This window comes from Lytechinus pictus, chromosome 7 (assembly GCF_037042905.1).
Source record: "Lytechinus pictus isolate F3 Inbred chromosome 7, Lp3.0, whole genome shotgun sequence".
NCBI lineage: Eukaryota > Metazoa > Echinodermata > Echinoidea > Temnopleuroida > Toxopneustidae > Lytechinus > Lytechinus pictus.
Window position 1 is genome coordinate 4,196,841 of NC_087251.1, and position 20,127 is coordinate 4,216,967.

The 20,127-nt window shown below is 34.3% G+C and overlaps 1 protein-coding gene across 1 annotated transcript in view; it reads left to right on the forward strand.

Moving 5' to 3' along the window:
* LOC129265594 (uncharacterized) overlaps window positions 1-16,335 on the forward strand; it is a 30,523-nt gene extending 14,188 nt beyond the window's left edge. Inside the window, exons 7-9 of the mRNA XM_064101341.1 lie at window positions 1,842-2,018; window positions 10,789-10,926; window positions 13,391-16,335. Coding sequence (XP_063957411.1) covers window positions 1,842-2,018; window positions 10,789-10,926; window positions 13,391-13,578 — 503 coding nt within the window. The 3' untranslated portion in view covers window positions 13,579-16,335. The remainder of the gene's footprint in view (window positions 1-1,841; window positions 2,019-10,788; window positions 10,927-13,390) is intronic.
* The last annotated feature ends 3,792 nt before the right edge of the window (window positions 16,336-20,127 follow it).

A 20,127-nucleotide genomic window follows, 5' to 3' on the forward strand; every position in this document is an offset into this window, starting at 1 on the left:
TGTCAATCCAATTTTTCTAGTTCTTGGAGGAAAAAATTTGAATAAACCTAATTTCATATAATAAAATACAAAAGAACAAGTGGAGATGTGACATCATCAGTCCACCTACTGAATATTCATGACGACTGTTTTCACAAAATATTGTTAAACTTTAAAATTCAATAACTTTGTTATTTGTTATCCGATTTCGATGAAATTTTCAGCATTTTGCTCAGTGAATTCTACTCTATTTATTAAGCTATCAATACTTTCAGCCCGGACCATCCCTTTAACAAAGAATACAAAGAAATGCTAATGAGCGAGCAAATCTTGTCCAATGTTTCTGCGCAACCTGCTTTTTGCATTAACATTTCAAACACGTCTTGTCCATTAATGTGTTAAATGTTCATCTCATATTAGGTATCAAAATAAAGAGGAATAGTTGAATTATATGATTATGTGAATGAAATATCATAATTCAATTCAATTTTCAATTCAATTTTATTCACATCTCTTTAAAAACATCAAAAGATCAAGTTTATTCAATACAAAATACAACATATATTATAAATAACATTATAAAAGAAATGGTAAAGTTGAAGGGAGGAGGATGTGGGGGATAAACAAAAGGCCATTGGCCTGTCAAGGTAAATCCTCGAATTTACCCCACTTCAAAAAATAATACAAAATAACACATTACGAACACACAAACACACACTGTAATTGTAGAAAACATAAATTGGAATCCCGGTTTCCCCTTTTTTCTGGGACATACTGTATCAATTCATTATACTGGGATAAGTTACTTTGATATAAAAGGAAGTTTCTATCATAATTTGTCAAATCAATTAAACATGTTATGGGGGAGCAAATAAAAAATACATAGTAATTCCAGAAGAGACCTTTATTGGGTTGAATGTATATAACCACTTAGACTTACAAAAGATTTGCATAATTATGTTTTCAAGTATATAAACAAATATATAGAGCGACATTATTGAACCCGAAACCGAAAATAGTTATGCAGCTTATAGTATGTTCTGTTGGATCATTAACACATTGTTCGTACCATTTAGTATATCTTAAACAAAATATAATTGTTTTTATTGGGATTTTTTTAATGATTAAACCAACTAAATGTGAGATATGGTTGCTAATAATGAATAACACGAGATCAGTCCGATAACCAATCTCTCAAAATAATATCATTGAAAGTTCTTTAAACTCATCTATTATTTAAAAGTAATAAATAGACTCATATTAAATAGCCATTATCATGGAACAAATTGATTGCAATATAGTTTTCGATACCTGCAAAACAGGAAAAATATAAATCATTGGGAAAATTCCATTTAAAGAAGAATTGAAAACGCAAAATCCTGATCGTTATATACAGGGTCAAACGCATGTTAATAATTTTTTTTTCTCCAAAAATCAATGAATGTTAGGACTATTAACTCATTTCCATACGCCATTGTTAATTAACCAATAACTTCCTGATCCCTTGTTGGTAACGAGTTAATAGTGTCACTGAACTAGTTGAACATGATGTTTATGATGGTGTTTATGATAATGATGGTGGTATAAGTAGTAGTTGTGGTATCGTAAGCGGTATATTTTGATGACGGATACTAATTTTGGACAACTGGCCATGACGACGACGATGGAGATGATGACGACGATGGCTTTTTTGCGGTGATGGTACATGGTACTGGTAGTGATAGCGGCAGTGTTTATGGTGGATGGTTGTGTTAGGAGATGAAGATGGTGGTGGTGGAGCCAAAAGTGTGATAATGTTCATGATGATGATGGCAGTTTAAGACTGTAATAATTAATCAAATCCTGTTCTATCTTCTAACCAGGTAAGACTACAATCCTATACAAGCTGAAGTGTAATGAGACTGTTCAAACCATTCCTACCATTGGGTTTAATGTAGAGACAATTACACCCGTTCCTGGTCTAACTCTCACGGTATGGGATGTAGGTGGTCAAGAAAGACTCAGGGCGCTATGGAGGCATTACTATGTAGGCACTGAAGGTAAATATACTTACTCTTTCATGGCGTATCACAATAATTATTTACCCAGGGTAGCCACTCTCAGCTGTAAGCTGTTCTTCCAGCGGGTCCTGCATAACCCTTCTGAATTCTCATACGTCGAGCGCCTGACAACAAGGCAGAAGTTCCAATTTTTAGAAGTCTTGGTATGACTCGTATAAGAAAAAATAAAAATAAAAGATATATAGTCCCTTGTATTTTTAGGGGGTGGTGTATTAGTTGCGCCATTTATAAACACATGGAAATATAACGTAGATTCAAAATAATCATATTATGTTGAGGAAAACATAAACAGCCTTGGACTTGTTTTTATACCAATACAAACAGGGTCAACAATATATTTTAAGCTTCCCATTTGAATCAAAGTTGAAAAAAAATATAGCTATGTATAAAATAAGATTAAACGTTTTTTTACCAAGGCAAAGTCAAGCGCAGGAATATCTTTTATGTTGTGATCCATAATGATTGCCTTTAAAATAATATTGTGTGCAAGTTGATTTTAAACAGGCCATGAAGACGTAGATCATGTTAAGGGCAAGGCGGTATATATATATACAGTATATAAACAAAAGAAGATCTAATAGAAACGCCGCGAGGAGACATAATCTTCCAAATTTTCGGTCATAGACCTTTTTCAGGGATGATTTTATTAAATCCAAAACAGGTTGCATCATTTGGTGATGATACCAACGCGCAATAAATACATTGCGCAACAACATAACGCGGCAGGTGCATTGTTAGAAGACATTGTGACGTAATGAGTAAAGTCCAGGCAACTATTATGACGTAGAGTATATATATATATATATATATATATATATATATATATATATATATATATATATATATATATATATATATATATCATCAGAAATCAGAAATGCGAAACAAATTCACGAGTAATGCAGTTTTTGAAGTGCCAACAATTAAGTTCTTTTATTCACTCTCCAAATTTTCGGTAGACATCTACCTTCTTCACAATTCACAATTCACGAATCTTCCCTGAAGAAGGTAGATGTCTACCGAAAATTTGGAGAGTGAATAAAAGAACTTAATTGTTGGCACTTCAAAAACTGCATTACTCGTGAATTTGTTTCGCATTTCTGATGTCTTATTATTATTATTGCCAATACGTGGAAAACCAAGATGCTTATATATATATATATATGTATATATATATGCGTCATCTGTTGAGTTGGCCTCGCCTCAACTCAACAGCGATTGGTAGAAGTAAACTTATCATCACACTATATACTGATATATATATATATATATATTATATGCCCCTTTTGGACCAAAATTTAACATATGAATTAGTTCCCTGTGGTTACTAATGTTTCTCCATTCGCCATATGGAAATGAAGATGGAAATATGTCCCTTCTTGAATTGATGGTATTTTTGTCATTTTTTATTGCAATTATGTCCTTTCAGGCATCGACAATATACCATTTTTTTTTGCTTCTAAAAGGGGTGGATCCGTTTTCTGCGCCACGTTTCCCCAATACTAGATCTGTCCCCAGCAACATCTTAGCATCATATCATTATACCCACGTAGAAACCAAGTACAGATCATGAGCTTCTCCTCAGATCATAATACATACTTCCTTCCCTATATAAACACTCGACAAGCTATGAAAGACATAATACTTCCATAGAATGTATAGCTATGGTAGTAGGTGATGAAAAAAAGCTAAAAAATCGTTTATGATTGTTCATTGCTATACGACCGCTACAATTTACACTGAGAAAAAATGAATAAAACTCTGTAAAAGTGTGTTTATACCATGTATAAATATATAACATTATTCTCAGATGATTTATCAAGTCATGTTTATGTATGACGAAGTATTCATTGCTCATTTATCATATACATGTACGTAATTTCCTGAATATTATTCTTAGAGTAATGGTCATTTTATATACATTAAAGGGAATTATGAGATTAAAAATATGCTACAGTGGTTGAATCTAAACACAGGGGCAACACTAGAAGAGCAGGGGCGATAGCCCCTATGATTTAACAAGTTAAAGCATATAAAGAAGAGAAGGGAAAAGAGAGAAGGGGGAAGAAGTAAAGTATCTAAAATAAAACTGTGTCTTGTAATTCTGTATTACCTTGTTATTCAAACTTACGTCACTTTTAGGTTGTTTTGCCACGCCCTCTCCGTTTCAAACTACCCTGGCGCCGCTCTATTCAATTCAATTCAATAAAAAATTCAAATAAAAATAAAAATATTTAGATAAAATGTAAAATAATATAATATATGCATAAATGTAGCAACACATACAACAAATAAATATAATTTATACATTCATGTAAACCTCATAATTATATACGTTTGGTAATTATTGGAGCATATGGGGTTATTGCCTATCTCCCAAATACCCCCTTCACCCTGCCCAGTACACTATAGTGGTGACGTCACTAGTTCCCTGTGAGTTGCAGTCAAACTAGTTTATGTTGCACTTATCGAAATGATACTCCATTTTACCCTTTCTTACTAAGAAACTTAATATACATAAGAAAAGGAACACATGGACATTTTGTAAATCTCACACTTATCACAGTGAAAAGTGTCGGTAATTGACGTAAATATGATATGGAAAATGTAAAATGTCTCTAGCTTGTAAAGATTGTGTAATTCATTTCGGAAGAGATGTGAAAATATTTAGCAATGAATTATGAATGATCTTCCTAAGTGCTCTAAAAAAAAATGAAGGCAATGTATATAGGTCACTGACGTCTACGCTTAATTCTGTTTGTGTTTATTTTATTATCTGCCTTTTTTTAATGCAATTCATTAAAGTCAATTGATAGCCATGTATAGTGCAAGATTTATTTGTGCAGATTGTTATTCCGAGGGGCAATAACGCGATTTCAAATGTTGAGCTCTGTGTCCAATGTGTCGTGTGATTGCCTCCTTTATTTTGACTGATCAAAAATTTCACTTTTTGTATAGACGAATATTATGAACACGGAACTCTAATTACACGCTCTGGCCCACATAATAATGGAGGGGTGGTGGTGGGTGGGGGCTTTGGGACCATCTCGTAGGAAAAAAGGAGAACAGTAAAGAAGATGTGTAGGATATGTTGATTTTTATGAATATTATATCAAAATCTAATACAAATTAGATTGCTATTTCGAAAAAGTCATTTTTACTCGCTCGGGACTTTTAAGAAATATTGCCACGCACGCCATGCTAAAAAGTTTGGGTACATTTGCATTGGCGGATCAAAGGAGGGGGGGGGGGGGTGGGCTGAAAGAAAAGTGTGATAAAAAAAAGACTATAAAGTGTGTATATATTTTTGTATCCCCACCCCTGGCGTCGTGGTTAGAGTAGATTCCTTTTTTCCACGGGAAACTCACAAATGTTGTGACCTTTTTCCTCTGTGTTTGACATCATTTGTAATGGGTTAGTGGTGACGTTTTTTCTCTGTGTTTGACATCATTTGTAAAACGTTATTAGGCCCAATTTTTGCCCCATTTCCTCAGATCCGCCACTTTTATTTTACGATGTCGCACATTACACCAAGCAAACTGACTTTGATTCATGATTATTTGACTCAGGACCTTGCTCAACTCATTGGGAATCTGCAGTGTCGTACAGATGGGAGGGCTTGTAGGGCGCTTTGCCCCCCCCCCCCCCAAAAAAAAAAAAAAAAAAAAACAGAAAAAAAAATCACTATAAAAAATAGAAAAGGAAAGACAATCAAAGAGAGAAGGGTGAAATGTGATATTATTTTCTGAATATAATGTCAACATTTATCACAAAATTTGTTTTTTTTTTTTATTTTAAATATGTCGATTTTTGGCTCGCTTCACGACAAATTCGGCCCCCTCACAAATTTTGGGTCATTACGCCACTGAGAATTTGAGACTGAAGTTTTATTATCCCATCGACGTGCTTCGACATAAATTTAATTCGCTATAATTAAAACATTACTTCAGACTTCAAAAATAAATGACGTGGGTACGTTTTGCCTATTTGGAAATACGATTTGTTTCGGTTATATTTGGTAACTTGAAATAGGAAAATAAAGCACTTAACATTTTAAATTGCTTCCTTCATTTGAATAAAACCACTCAATGCGGTATCGCTCGAAATTGAAACATCATTTTAATAATTAATGGAAAGTAACAATTGGCAAAACATCCATCTTTGAAGGACGTAATCTTCGTTGGAGATTTCCCTTGATTTTTTTCTTGTGAACAATACCTTAGACATGTTGAAAGCGACTCGAGTGCAGAAGCAGAAGGGGGGGGTGAGAGTAAGTGTGTTGATTAATTGTACGATACAATACGATCTTACGGGGTGTTACCAAATACTTCCTAAATTATCTTCTCATTTGTTTATCACTTGACTCGAGTATAAACAGGACTGATATTTGTCGTTTGCCGCGCTAAAATCAAGACGGTATAAGTTTGTAATTTTATCGTTCATACTGATACTGCAATTGTTATTGTACATTTGTAAAATAATCTAATGAAATCAATTTTACCAATTCTATCAAATTACTCCTTGAAAAGGGATCACAGGTTTGGTATGAAAGCTTGGTAAAAGTTATAATCATCCCAAAAATAATTTGTGTAGCCCTCGATATGGTAGATAATCAGACAAATAAGTAAAACCTTCATATTAATCTGCCATATTCATGATCTGCGTTAGAAGGCAAACTCTGTAAGCCCATATTATGATTTGACTTGATATGAGATTGGCAAGCATTTTACATCCCAAGCCTATATTGTCTGTCGAACAGTAAAGGTAGTTTCTTATAACCTATTAACAGTGAAACTGGGATCATTCGGAAAAAGGAAGTTCCTGGACCTATTGGGGAGGAAGTGATGAATTCCTGCCAACCCACCATGCCCACAATAAGACTACCTGAAACAATATTAATTGGTCATCGTTGTCAATATATACCAGTACAGTGTAAGGTATCTTTCAATTTCAATTCAACTTTGCTAAAAATACTTCGAATGATTGAATGATACCTCAAGCGAGAAATTGGGAGTGCGTTATTCATGTTTTAGGGCATTTTGTATAGCATGAAATAAATTTCATTATTAGAAATGTGAAACAAGTGAAATGGAATTTATTAAATGAAAATATAGGACTGGACAAAACTTTAATGAAAGTGCATTAAAGCTATTAACATTTTTCTCAGAACTAATTTGATAAATAATTGCCCACAAAAAGTCCATGTGACTCCAATTTTCAGTCTTTGCAAAGGCTTGCATCAGGAGTACCAGTTTCTAAATAACTCCCTGGGAACAGTATGCTGTCAAAGTATGCCATATGATTAGTTTCGTTTTTGGAATATAAGTCATAAAAACATAACTATAAAACAATATATTCACAGTGCTTAAACCATTGCTCAAACCACTTGACTTTGACTTCAAGAATTCACTTCAAATGGACAAATACCCTTTCTCCTAGATAAAAAGACGTATATTCAGTAATTAATCACTGAATAAATTGAGGTTCAATCGTGCATTATTATATTTAAAAATGAAATGCAATGATCTAACAAACCTATCGATGAATTGATGTGAGGGGCTAATACCCCTATACAACGGCACAGCAAATTATCGATGCGAGTAGATCGCGGTTACTTCATTCAAAACAGAGTATCAATATATGAATAGCAATGGGCATTTTTTTTTTATATTCAATACCGTTTATATTGTCATGGTAGTATTACAACGTAATTAACAATCTGTGATTAGATAAAATGGTGGCTATTATAGCTTATTGTGTAAGAAAATTCAGATATTATTTGGGTTTTAATAAACGTATTTAATTTTGATGAAAATATTTTGATATGATTTAAGAATGGTGATTACAGCTTTAGATATTTATTATTTGTTCCAGGGGCCTATATCACGAAATTCATCTTCATATATTTGGATAGAAAGGCATTTCCAGCCTTGACTTGGAATTTCTAACTTACTAACAGAGTAGCAATGCCAAGAATAAAACTAGTTCAACACGTTTTAGGGATTATACACAGTAAAACGCTTAATATTAATGAAGGCCTGGTCCCACTGGCCGACGGACACAAAACGATACCGGGTACAGCGGACAAGCAAAATTTCGGAGGTGGCTCTATCCGTTTTCATCCGCTCCAGGCAATGGACAAAATGGGCGAACAATGAAATCACAGTGTCGGGACGGATGCTAGAGCGTTTGAAACGTCGTATGCAAAGAGTACAAATCGGATGCATATAACGTTTTCCAATGGATGGCAAGATTCTTTTCCGTTTTACATCCTGTCTGCATCCGTAAGTGCAGTGGGACCGAGTCTTAACAATTTGACATTTTTGATGTATGAACTGAGAAGTAGGGGAAGGCTGGGTAAGTTGAGCATAGTATAGGGGTAAGTTGAGCCACCACCCCAGGCCAATAATAAATGAGTCAGACATTGTGGTGGTGTCATGTATTGATGACCCATTACGTAACCTTTATCCCCACCACATTGTTTTCAACTTTGAAACAAAAAGTACATTTTTAGAGGGAAAAATACAAATTCAATTTTTACTTAATTTCACAAAACATTTATATTCACATCCTGGTTGGTATGCAAATGAGGGGACTGATGTCATCACTCACTCACTATTTCTTTTGTATTTCATTATATGAAGTATGAAATATTCCAATTTTCTCCCCGTTGTACTGTGAAAAAAGTTGTATTCCTCCCTGAACATGTCGAATTATCATTGTTTCAAGTTAACATTTTTATGGTTCGGTCAAGTTGGTCCTTATTGTCAAATCTGTAAAAATTGAAATATTGTATAATTCAAACAATACAAAAAAAGAAATAGTGAGTGAGGGACGTCAACGACTCTCATTTGCATGTCACTGAGTTGTGCAAATAACTGTTTTGTGAAAAATAAGCGAAATTTTAAATTTTCGTAACTTTCTTATTTCATATCCGATTTTGATCAAAATTTCAGCGTTATGCTTGTTTGATTTTTCTCTTTTGATTAAAATCAACATTTTTCTGGGGTGGACTTGACCTTTAAATATAATAAAGAAATACGAACAATATTGTTAGCCCAGGTATGGATTATCATTCTTGTCATATATAGTTTTTTACATGATGGATGCATAAGAAATGTATGGATGTGAAAATATGCATTAAGTTCGGACTGGGGTAATTTGAGCCAGCCAACATGGGGCAAGTTGAGCCAAGGTAATTCTTATGCTAATGTATACTAATAAAAAAAACTTAAAAGGCCATTGATATGCAGGCAGAAAGGAGCAAATTCATATGACATTTCTTTTACTTTTAGAGGATGTTAGTATTTATAAAGAATTAGTAAGTGAAAAGACTTTAAATAAAAATTTGACATGCTGGTTCTTCCCGCATACATTTTGTACATAGTTTTTGTGGCTCAACTTAACCCAGAAGGTGGCACAACTTACCCCACAGATGGGGCAAGTTGAGCCATTTGACATCGGTTTTTTTTTCAAAGGTGACAATGACCATGATGATTTTCAGTATGGGGGTAGAAAGTTATTTGTAGGTGAAAAATATTTCTTTAGAATTAAATTTAAAGGCAAGGTACTTATTTCTACAAGATTATTTGTCATATCAATTCTAACATGCAAAATGTGTCACAACTTACCCCGCCTTCCCCTACTGTTTGTGCAGGTTTTAAACGAAAGTTTTGACATGTAGGGCCTAAACAGCAATGTCCAGTTCTGAAATTAATTGTTTAAAAATGAACTTCGTATTATTTTTTGAAAATTATTCAAACGTATTCAAACTGTAAGAATTGCCCATAACTTCATAAAGTAAATCAGGTCAAAGGCCTACAGATGGGGGACCTTGGGGTGTTTGCCACAAACAAATTTTTACGACCAAGTAACAAAGGAAGGAAAAGAAAAGGGTGAAATGTCATATTATTTTCTGAATATTATGTTAAAATCTATCACAAAATTTTATTTTTGTACTAAAAATGTCGAAATATTTGCTCGCTCGCAACTTTTTGTGTGTAAATTTTGCCCGATATGCCAGACCTGGCGCCCTCAGAATTTTGGGCTCATTATTCCACTGAATCAGGTTGTTTGAATTTATATACTGTAGATTGTAAAGATTGTACAGTGTAATTTGTCTTTTAACTCCATAATAGTAATAGTTATACTCCATCTATAAAAAAAAAAACCCGAGGCATTCAAAATTTTTCATCTTAAAAAAAAAATTAAATGGTTAGTTGTGGGCTACCCATACAATCGCGTCTTTTGCACAAAATTATTTTGTTTAACGATTATTATGATCTTTCATTATTTTAACCCAACAATACAGTTCAACAATGAATAACTTTATCAAAAAATAAATTTTGGCTGTAGGAATCAACATCCTGATTGCAGAATAGTATACTGGTATAGCGTATAATATGCACACAACCCAAGTATATATGTCTAGCTGTAAAACATTATATGCCTACAATATTCATAAGTGAAACTAGCATTGTGAAAGGTTAATGAGATTATATTTTGTCATTAATAACAGTATGGCCTATAGGGCATAACGAGTGGATGTTGATGGTGGTGGTGGTGGTGGTGAGGGGAATGGAGGGGATATGTTACAAACACAGAAAGGGCAAACTGGATTTTTGAAATAATTTTTTACTTCTATTCATATAATTCCTTATTATTTTGTGTACGTGTGAAAGTATCCCAGCTGTTGTTCGGGATCTTATCTGCATGAGTCTAACCGTTATTTTAACCTGCCTTTCAACAGGAATCATCTTTGTAATAGACAGTGCAGATCAAATGAGATTCTTGGATGCAAGAGAAGAATTATTCAACATGTTGAATTCAGATGATATCTTGGATGGTACACCGCTTCTTATACTCTGCAACAAGCAAGACATGAGCGGTAAGATTAGTCTTTTATTTCTTTGGCCTAATTGATAGGATTTGGGGCAGACGAGTTCTTTTTTTCACAAGAGATTTATTTTGTGACACCATAATATTTTTCATTATTCCAAACCTTTGACAGATTCATTACTTTTTAAAAGGCAGTAATAATGCCCTGGATCGAAAACTCAGTCACCTCAGCATCCAATTGCACTACTGGTTTAATTATACAATAATTTCTCATAAAGGACAGGAGGCATGATGATATACCTATATCTCTTTATCCTTAGACAAAATATTGAATTAAAAAAATATTGGGTGTGACGGTTTCCAGAAAATCAATTGTGCTCCCTCAAATATTTTTCAAGCACCTGAGAGTCGCAACCAGTTGAAAATATTTGCGGTAATCGGTAATGGGCAAAAGTCGTAAGGATATGGAACGTTTTATCATTCTGGAAATCATTGAAACTGATAATGCCTGAATTAAAAGGTGGTGCTGGTAGTTTTATCTAGCAAAGATTTTTCACCTAATTACTTTTTCTTTTGTCTTCATAAATAAATTACCTTTCTTGTCAATGGCAATACACTTTCCGTTCATTTCCGATATATCAACGTTGTTGTTTTTTGTTTTACTTTCCTTTGTTTCTAAATGTTTTCCGGGATTGTTTCAATTTCTAACCATCCCAGCCTATGACCTCCGTTCAAAACGAATGCTTAAAATAATTCGATTGAGTTATATTTCTTTTAAGTTGAATCTGATTTGAAGTAAATGAACTGTTAAAAGTTAATGGAAGTTAAGATGAAAATAGGAGATTGAATTATTTCATTCTTCTTAATGTCAAGAAAAAGTTTTCCAAAGACATTATCAGTACATGTTGGGTACACGCATTTAAATTCAGTCTTGTTTAAACAGTGCAAAGTTTACTCCATTCATTCCAGACAACTTGAAATGGGGCCGGAGGAATCCTCCTTTAACTCCCTTGCAAGTTTCATAAGATGATACTCTATGAGTTACAACTCTCAAAGTGTCTACATGTAAATTAAGTAGATTATTATTTAGTTTAGAAACATCACTTTCAAGAGCTGCATGCCGAAATTCTCGAATCAACAGCCTGAGTTGGAGTGTATATAGCCATATAGTTTTTACTTGATCTCATGAAATCATAATGAGCTCTGTTAGTTGTGGATTGATTCAGCAAACATGATAATTGTCAGTAAAACACGATGCACAGCTCTAAACTGCTAGATTTCCCTTCTGAAAATAGAGCAAGATAATCAATGCACAAAGAAATGAAGCTATCCTAGAAAATTTCAAGTTAATATTTGGTCAACTCCATCCACCACGTCCATTTCGACAACCATTTGCCAGTGCTGACAACCTACATAAAATGCTGCACAGGTAGGCGTTTCCGGGGCGTTTCATGAAATTTGTCAGAACTGACAATGTCAGTGAATCCTTGGTTTTGATTTGATTTGATTTGATTTATAGTTTTCTTCTGCATCCATGGAACATTCGTATAATACATTTTCCATAACATAATAAACATGATATGTTAGCATTTTTGGCATGAATCATAAATAAAGTGTATTAAAAAAGAATAATAATAATTCCAGACAAAAATGATTAACTACCAAATTATTATATGATATTCACAATTTGCAGGAGGATTGTCATCATAAGCAGATTGCTTGAAGAAAAATGACAAATTGGCTTATAAGCACTGGCCTCTGACTGTTACTATGGTAACTGCCTGAAAATGACAGCTAGGTTGTTTGGATAAAAATATTTTGTAGGATAAAACATCGAAAAAGTCCTTCCATGAAATGATAACTTGATCTATTTGCTCTCATAAAGGGATGCACCGGGCTAAAAATATTCATATCTTAATATATAGAATAATATTCATAGATCAAAATGCTGAAAATTTCATCAAAATCGGATAACAAATAACGAAGTTATTGAATTCTAAAGATTAGCAATATTTTGTAAAAACAGTTATGCACTTCGTCATGAATATTATTAGGTGGGCTGATGATGTCTCATCCCCACTTTTCTTTTTCTTATGTTATTACATGAAATCATAATTGTCTAATTTTTTCATAAATGTGTAAATGATGTGTCTCCATTATGGTGAAATAAATTGCAGCAATGAATAACTAATGCGCTTAATCAGTTGTCAATCTAATTGTTTTAGTTCTCGGAAGAATATTTGTAAATATATCCAATTTCATATAATAAAATACAAAAGGACAAGTGGGGATATGACATCATCAGCCCACCTAATGAATATTCATGAAGACATGCCAACTAACTGTTACACCAAAATAATGCAAATCTTTAAAATTCAATAACTTTGTTATTTGTTATCTAATTTTGATCAAATTTTCCGCACTTTGCTTTGTGAATTTTACTCTATTTATTAAGATATAAATATCTTCAGCCTGGAGTATCCCTTTAAATATATTTTCTCTCATTCTTTCAGAAGCCGAGTCAGTCTCGAGGATCAGTGAGACCTTAGATCTGAAGAGGATCACTAAGAACCCTTGGCATATCCAGGCCATCTCAGCATTAAGTGGAGAAGGACTTCTTGAAGGAATGACCAAAATTGCCAAAATGGTCAAGAATTTCAAAAAAGAGAACATGAAGAAAGATCATGCATCGTCTTCGTGATTGTGACAAGAAAAAAAAACACTGTGAATTTACTGCTTTCATGTTATCAGGAATACAGTACTTACTGAAGAGGTATAACAGATGACGGACGCTTGGAATAATTCCAGAAAATTAAGGATACACCACTTGACAATCAAAACTGAAAACATCAACTGTCATCACTTTCAGAGACGTGGAAAACATCATCTTTAAGATTTTTTGACTGGATATTGACTGAATTAAGAATTGAGGAATGCTTTTTGAAGGTAGAACAGGCGATATTTACCTTTCAGATATTTGTACAACATTGAATACTAGTAACATGATGAACTTGGTTCACTGTCAATCTTCGATGAGCTGTCATCACATACAAACCCAAAATAACATGGAAATTCCACATGGTGGTATATTTGATGATTTGCCAATGCATTGCTGTACAAAGAAGGCACTGGGCATAAGCTTTGCTCGACCCTGGATTCACTTCTTCTTTTCATGTTTTCCTGCTTGTAACTTTTGACGGCGACAATGACAACGACTAAAAAAAATGGAACAGTTTTTAGGCCCCCTAACAGGCCTTGCATTAATGAATTCCTGGATCCGCCTCAGATGCCACGCACGTAGACCTCTCAGATCTTTGTCATCATTGGCGAGTGTAATTAAGAGAAGGATAAGATACAGCTTCCTTTATCCTTGATTGATCTGCGAACAAGGAAGAAATTAAAGCAAGCGATTATTGATTATAATGGTCAAAATTATACTATGGACCCAGGATTGATCGAGTGGAAGGGGGGAAGGGGGGGGGGGCAAGGTCAAAGAGATATCAGAACACCCCGCTTAACCAAAACTAATGATAATACAAAAAATATATCGTCAAGAGGAGTAGTAGGGTAGTCTGAAGAGGAAGGTGTATATAGACTCAATTATATGTCCTTTTTGTGCTTACTTCAAGAGAAGCTATATTCAGTCCGGTTTGAAATACAGACCAGTCTTGGGTTCACACCTGCTAAGCAGGGGTGTAAGCACAAAAGAGATCAATTTTGGAGCTATATCGCAGCTAGTAACTCCATTAGGACAAGAAGAAGTCCAGGGACGATTGGCACCACCCCAGATCCACTACTTCTACATTTGCTATGAAGAACCTGATATGATAATTCACAAGTATATACAGTGATTTTGTAGGGGTATAGGTGTGTCCAGAATTGTCAGTTACAGAAGAAGCACTTTAATTTGTATCAAATTGTTGATAAATGTCCATAAAAAGAAAGTTTGGCACACTATGTATATTGCTGTTTATATTCAATATCGGGAGAGCGAATAGAAACTATAAGCACTTGACAAAAATATCAGGATACTTCCGCCATGCTGATCACATGATTAGCTAGCTCCTAAATGTAAATAGTTATGTAGTAAACATAGAACTAAACTATACTTGAATCCTTCTTTATCACAACTCGGCTGGCCGTGTCGGTAGTAGAGAAGGAAATCAAACAATATATTATAAGGGTGTTCAATTTGTATTATTTATATCATTATTATTTAGGCCTACTTTAAACATATAGGTCTAATTATCTCACCAGAGATAATTAATCACCTACGACCTTGGCTGATTTTGATACCAATACTACTCTTTGGAACTGTTATCTTCATTTATTTACAAGTTGGAATGTTCATATAAATTTGTTTATTCCCCCCCCCCCCCCATTGTAAACGGACGGTGTAGTGTGTGCCGGGCTTACCAAATCTCACCTAAATGCAGTCCGATTATGGTATTTAATTCGCAGTATCAAAATGTCACGATTGGATTATGGTGCCATTGAATTTTCTAGTCTTTAAATGTAAATAGGTTGTTTGGTATACCCAACCTTTTTTATTCGTAATTTGTATTTAGAACATACACACTAAGAAATAGGGGTTCAAATTTGAACACTTCATGTATACAATAGCAGCACCACAAAAGAAGCAAATGCGTATAATTATGCTCATCTGTCCCCCTTTATTAAGGGTGCAGTTAGCTAAGCACCCTATGGAGTGCAGAAATGAACCATATCATATAGGTTCAAATTTGAACCTTTTTAATGTCAAGTATTATGCACCTTTAAAGGTGAAAAGTTGCATTTCTTAATTTGCATTTTGCACCTTTTTTTCCTCTTAGGGTCCTAGATTTGAAATTGGATTCTATTTCTTCAAAGTCGTTAAAGGCACAAAAATATATTTCTTGATCTTGGGGCCCAACTTAAAAAAGAGGTTATTATTAAACGTATTTTGGACTTTCTCTAAATGCAACTCTTTCTAAACAGACACTGTTGTTTGTGAGAACGAGCTGTCTTTTATTATACTTATCATAAAGAAACTCATCTATATGAAGGTGAAATTAATGAAAATGATTGTTATCCTTTTTGTTTATTACACTAAGGGAAATGGATGAATATTAAACATATTTAAAGTTGATAAAAACTATTTTTATGTACATTCCTAGAATCGATTGGCTTCGCATATAACGTATAAAGATATTAATCTACTTTATGCTTTTCATGTTCACAACTGGTGTGTCGTAAAATGTGTTGAAACCAGTGTGGATAGCTACGAAATATTAATGTTGGCTATAGTATTTGATGCCCTCAATATAACAAACTGTTCTCAACTTTTAGCCCACATTTCGGTTCTTTTACGGCAGTGGGAAGCAACTAATCATCTGTGTTGTCGTATATAGATTGACACAGATTGCATATTTTGTTATATGTTATATTTAACTATTGATTAAATGACATTGTAATACTCAATCGCCTTGATTCCATATAGTTTTATTTACCTGCACAGTACAATAGTTTTATTTACCTGCACAGTACAATAGTTTTATTTCGATAGAAGAATGTACATACATGCATGGTTAAACAATAAGAGGTTTTCATAAGAAAGGTACTATTATAACATTAATTTGTTGCAGACCGTTTCGCATTCCAAGATATTTGGGATTCACTTGACGTAAAATTCACCTTTAAAAAAAATTGCAATAAAAAGGTAGGTTTAAAAATAGGGGAGGTTGCCGTGTGTGTTGGGGCGGGTGCGCATCTTTGAGAGCAAGCGGCGTACAAATGGAAAAAAAAGTTTAACGATTAAGGGGAAAAAAATATATACATAACGATATTACATTTCGCGTGTTGGACACATATGAGATAAAAGAGGCAAAGAGGTAATGCATTGTACTAGTTCCAAAAGATTTTATTTCAAAGTCCAAATTTTCGACGTAAATCCCACGTCTTCTTTATTGTATCCCTGAAGAAGACGTGGGATTAACGTCGAAAATTTGGACTTGGAAATAAACTCTGTTGGAACTAGTACAATGCATTACCTCTTTGCCTCTTATATATATATATATATATATATTGTAAAGAAACTGATAAAGAGAACCATGGGTGTCGATCGGTATTCTTGGTTGGGGGGGATGATTGACACAAATGTTCTTGTGGATGGGGATCTTTCAACATTACCCCCACTAAAATCACAAGTTAGGACATTTGGGAGTGGTTGATATGCATGGTGTTCTTGCAGTGGCGTACCGTGAGTCACGGCATGGGGGGGGGGGTACCAGCAACATTTTTGAGTCACTTAGGAGCGCGCGAAGCGCGCTCAGTTGCCAGGTGTACTGACCTAATATAGGGACATTTTAAGGACAGTGCCATTAAACGGATATGTATCTCACTGCTCAAATAATGCGAGCGCGAAGCGCGATCTGAAAATTTTTGATATGCAGACCAAAAAAGGACATTATAAGCAAATTTTTGTAATCATGATACATACCTGTTTCGCTAAACAAACAATGCGAGCGCGAAGCGCGAGCTGAAATTTTTGTAAATATTTACCCCAAACAAGGACATGTTAAGGACTATATTTTAGGAATCCATTAAGAGTATACATATCTCACCATAGTCATCTAATGCGAGTGCAAAGCGCTTGCTAATTTTGCTACATCTAAACACATGAAGCACTTTTTGTAGTCAATGTAATCATGATAATACGCATCTCACTCATCAAATATTGCGAGCGCGAAGCGCGAGCTGAAAATTTAGGATATTCAGACCCGAAGAGAGGCATTCTAAGGCATGTTTGTAAGAATTCACTAAGACCATACGATACGTATTTCACTAAACAAATGATGCGATCGAAAAATGTTGATATTCAGATCAGAAAAAGGGACATTTTAAGGACTGATTTTTAGGAATTCATGAAGAGCAGTCATATCTCACCAATCTACTAGTGCGAACGTAAGCACGGACAGGAAATGTTTTATATTAACACATTAAAATGGGGCAATCACTTTAAGTAGTAATGAAAAAGAACCATATGTCACTACATAAAACAATAATAAGTCGAAGTGCGAGGAAATATATTTGGTGTATATTGACTTAAAAACGTTAAACAGACAATGCGAGTACCGGGAACAATGAAGAAATCTAGGCCTGAGCAAAATAAAGTTATGAAAAAACTTATTGTAATATTCTTATGAGAAACTAAATTGTCATGATGTACTACCCTATCATGTGAACATAAAATTGGGTATAAAAGTAATCTACCTGTCTTCAATTTATTTCTATATATTAACAATTGTGGACCTTACCCCTTTTGCAAGTAAACTGAAATGAATCTAATCTCTTCTGATTAAAAAAGTGACTTTTCTTTGCCACTTTCATTCACGTTTTCATTTGAATTTCAAATTGTCTTTGGTATCATCAGAGTGACTAAAAGTTTAGAGGCTTAGAGACAGAAAACAATAAAATGTATGAAAAATGGACCTAACCCCTTTTGAAAAAAAGGGATTTTCTTTGCCATTTTAGTTCACTTTTTAATTCAACTTTGGTATCATCTTATAGAGCTACTAAAAATCTATACATTAAGACATAAAAATCAAATTGGTGAAAAATGGACCTAACCCCTTTTGCAAGTGAGCTCTTCATATATATTTATATAAGTGTGATCAATCTTGGCGATGTACGTGTACGGGTCTCCTTCATAATTTTATTTATCATTGTTATTAGAAGGCCTATATTTTGTATTTCATTGGTTTAGATCCTGATGAAGGGCATTTATGCCCGAAAGCTTGATGAAGACTGGTATTGACCTTTGTCCGCAAAAATCTCGCCCCTCACATTACCTTGAATAAATTATGCCTCTGTTTGAGAGAAAGGAGGGGGGGGGTATGATGTAAAACGGATGAAAATGATAAATTTTAAATGAGTTTATAGATGAAAGGAGAAGGAGAAATTAAGAATAAGTGTAAAGATAAAACGGGATGGAGAAAGAGGGAAGAGGGTGAATGGGGGGGGGGGGGGGATAGTGTATTTGGGAGAAAGAGGGAGAGACAGACAGAGGGGGCAGGGTATAGAAATTGAAATTCAGAGAGTTGTTGTCAATCAATGTTTGATGAGTCCCCCCTTCAATACATCAACAGACACCATTATCTGACGATAGCAGACTCAGGAACACCCGATGAAGATGGAAGTGCTAAAGTTATTTAGCGCCAGCTGTAGTTGAACTGAGGCAAAACGATCACTGATCTATATATGAAAACATGAGGCGTTTGTTTGTTTGGGGAGGGGTGGAGGGGCAAAAAGAAGAAGAAGAAGAAAAAAGAAAAAGAAGAATTTTTTACTTTTCAAAATGAAACTTAATTTACAATCAAACTATAACATATATACAAATAAAGAAGAAGAAATGTCGAGTACCACTTGTGATGCAAAATGGTTTTGATGTCTGTTAGATTGTAAGTCTTTTTGGAATTGTCAAATATTCACGACCCAAAGTGGAATTCAGATAAGTTGCTAAAATGCAACCAATATTCATCTGAAAATAATCTTTCGAGAATTACTATGCATTACAACCTGAACCCACCACTCAGGAAAGGTTTCATCCACGTTTGGTGTAGAAGAGATGCGACATTAATGCCCGGCATTAATGTTAACGTATTTACAGCTAAATACAGTATAAACGTCCTTGTGATTGGTCACACAATAATGCATGCACGCCGGTTGCGCACGCTCTAAAACTTAAATTTCAACAATCTTCGCTTTACGACGTTGATTGTATTGCGATCGGTTCACTTAAATTGCACTTCCCGATCTGGGAAGTAATGATACTTATAGTCTAGCTATATATATCGTTTTCAATAGTCATGTTAGAAGGTTTTGTGAAGCTGGTTGAACCTAATAAATACCCGATGATAATGATCGTCTGTTGAGGAAAACAAGAGCGCGATTACTCATAGCCTGTTAACCTCAAAGTGTAACCCAACCGACCGTGATACAGGTTATACATTGCTCGCTAGTACTCCTACTCAAAACCTTTCAAAGTGTTAAAAGTAACAGACAAATGGCCACCACTGGCTGCATCGCATAACGTGTTTTGAATTCAACCAACTATCTCTGAGATTTTTTTGTATCCAGTACACCTTTTGGATTGTCGGCTTTAATGTACGCCCGAAATACTCTTTACTGCCACATCATTATCTTAACTATTCGTTTTCGATGAGTGGTATTATCATTCTTTTACTCAGTAGAAGCTTTGAATAATCCGTTA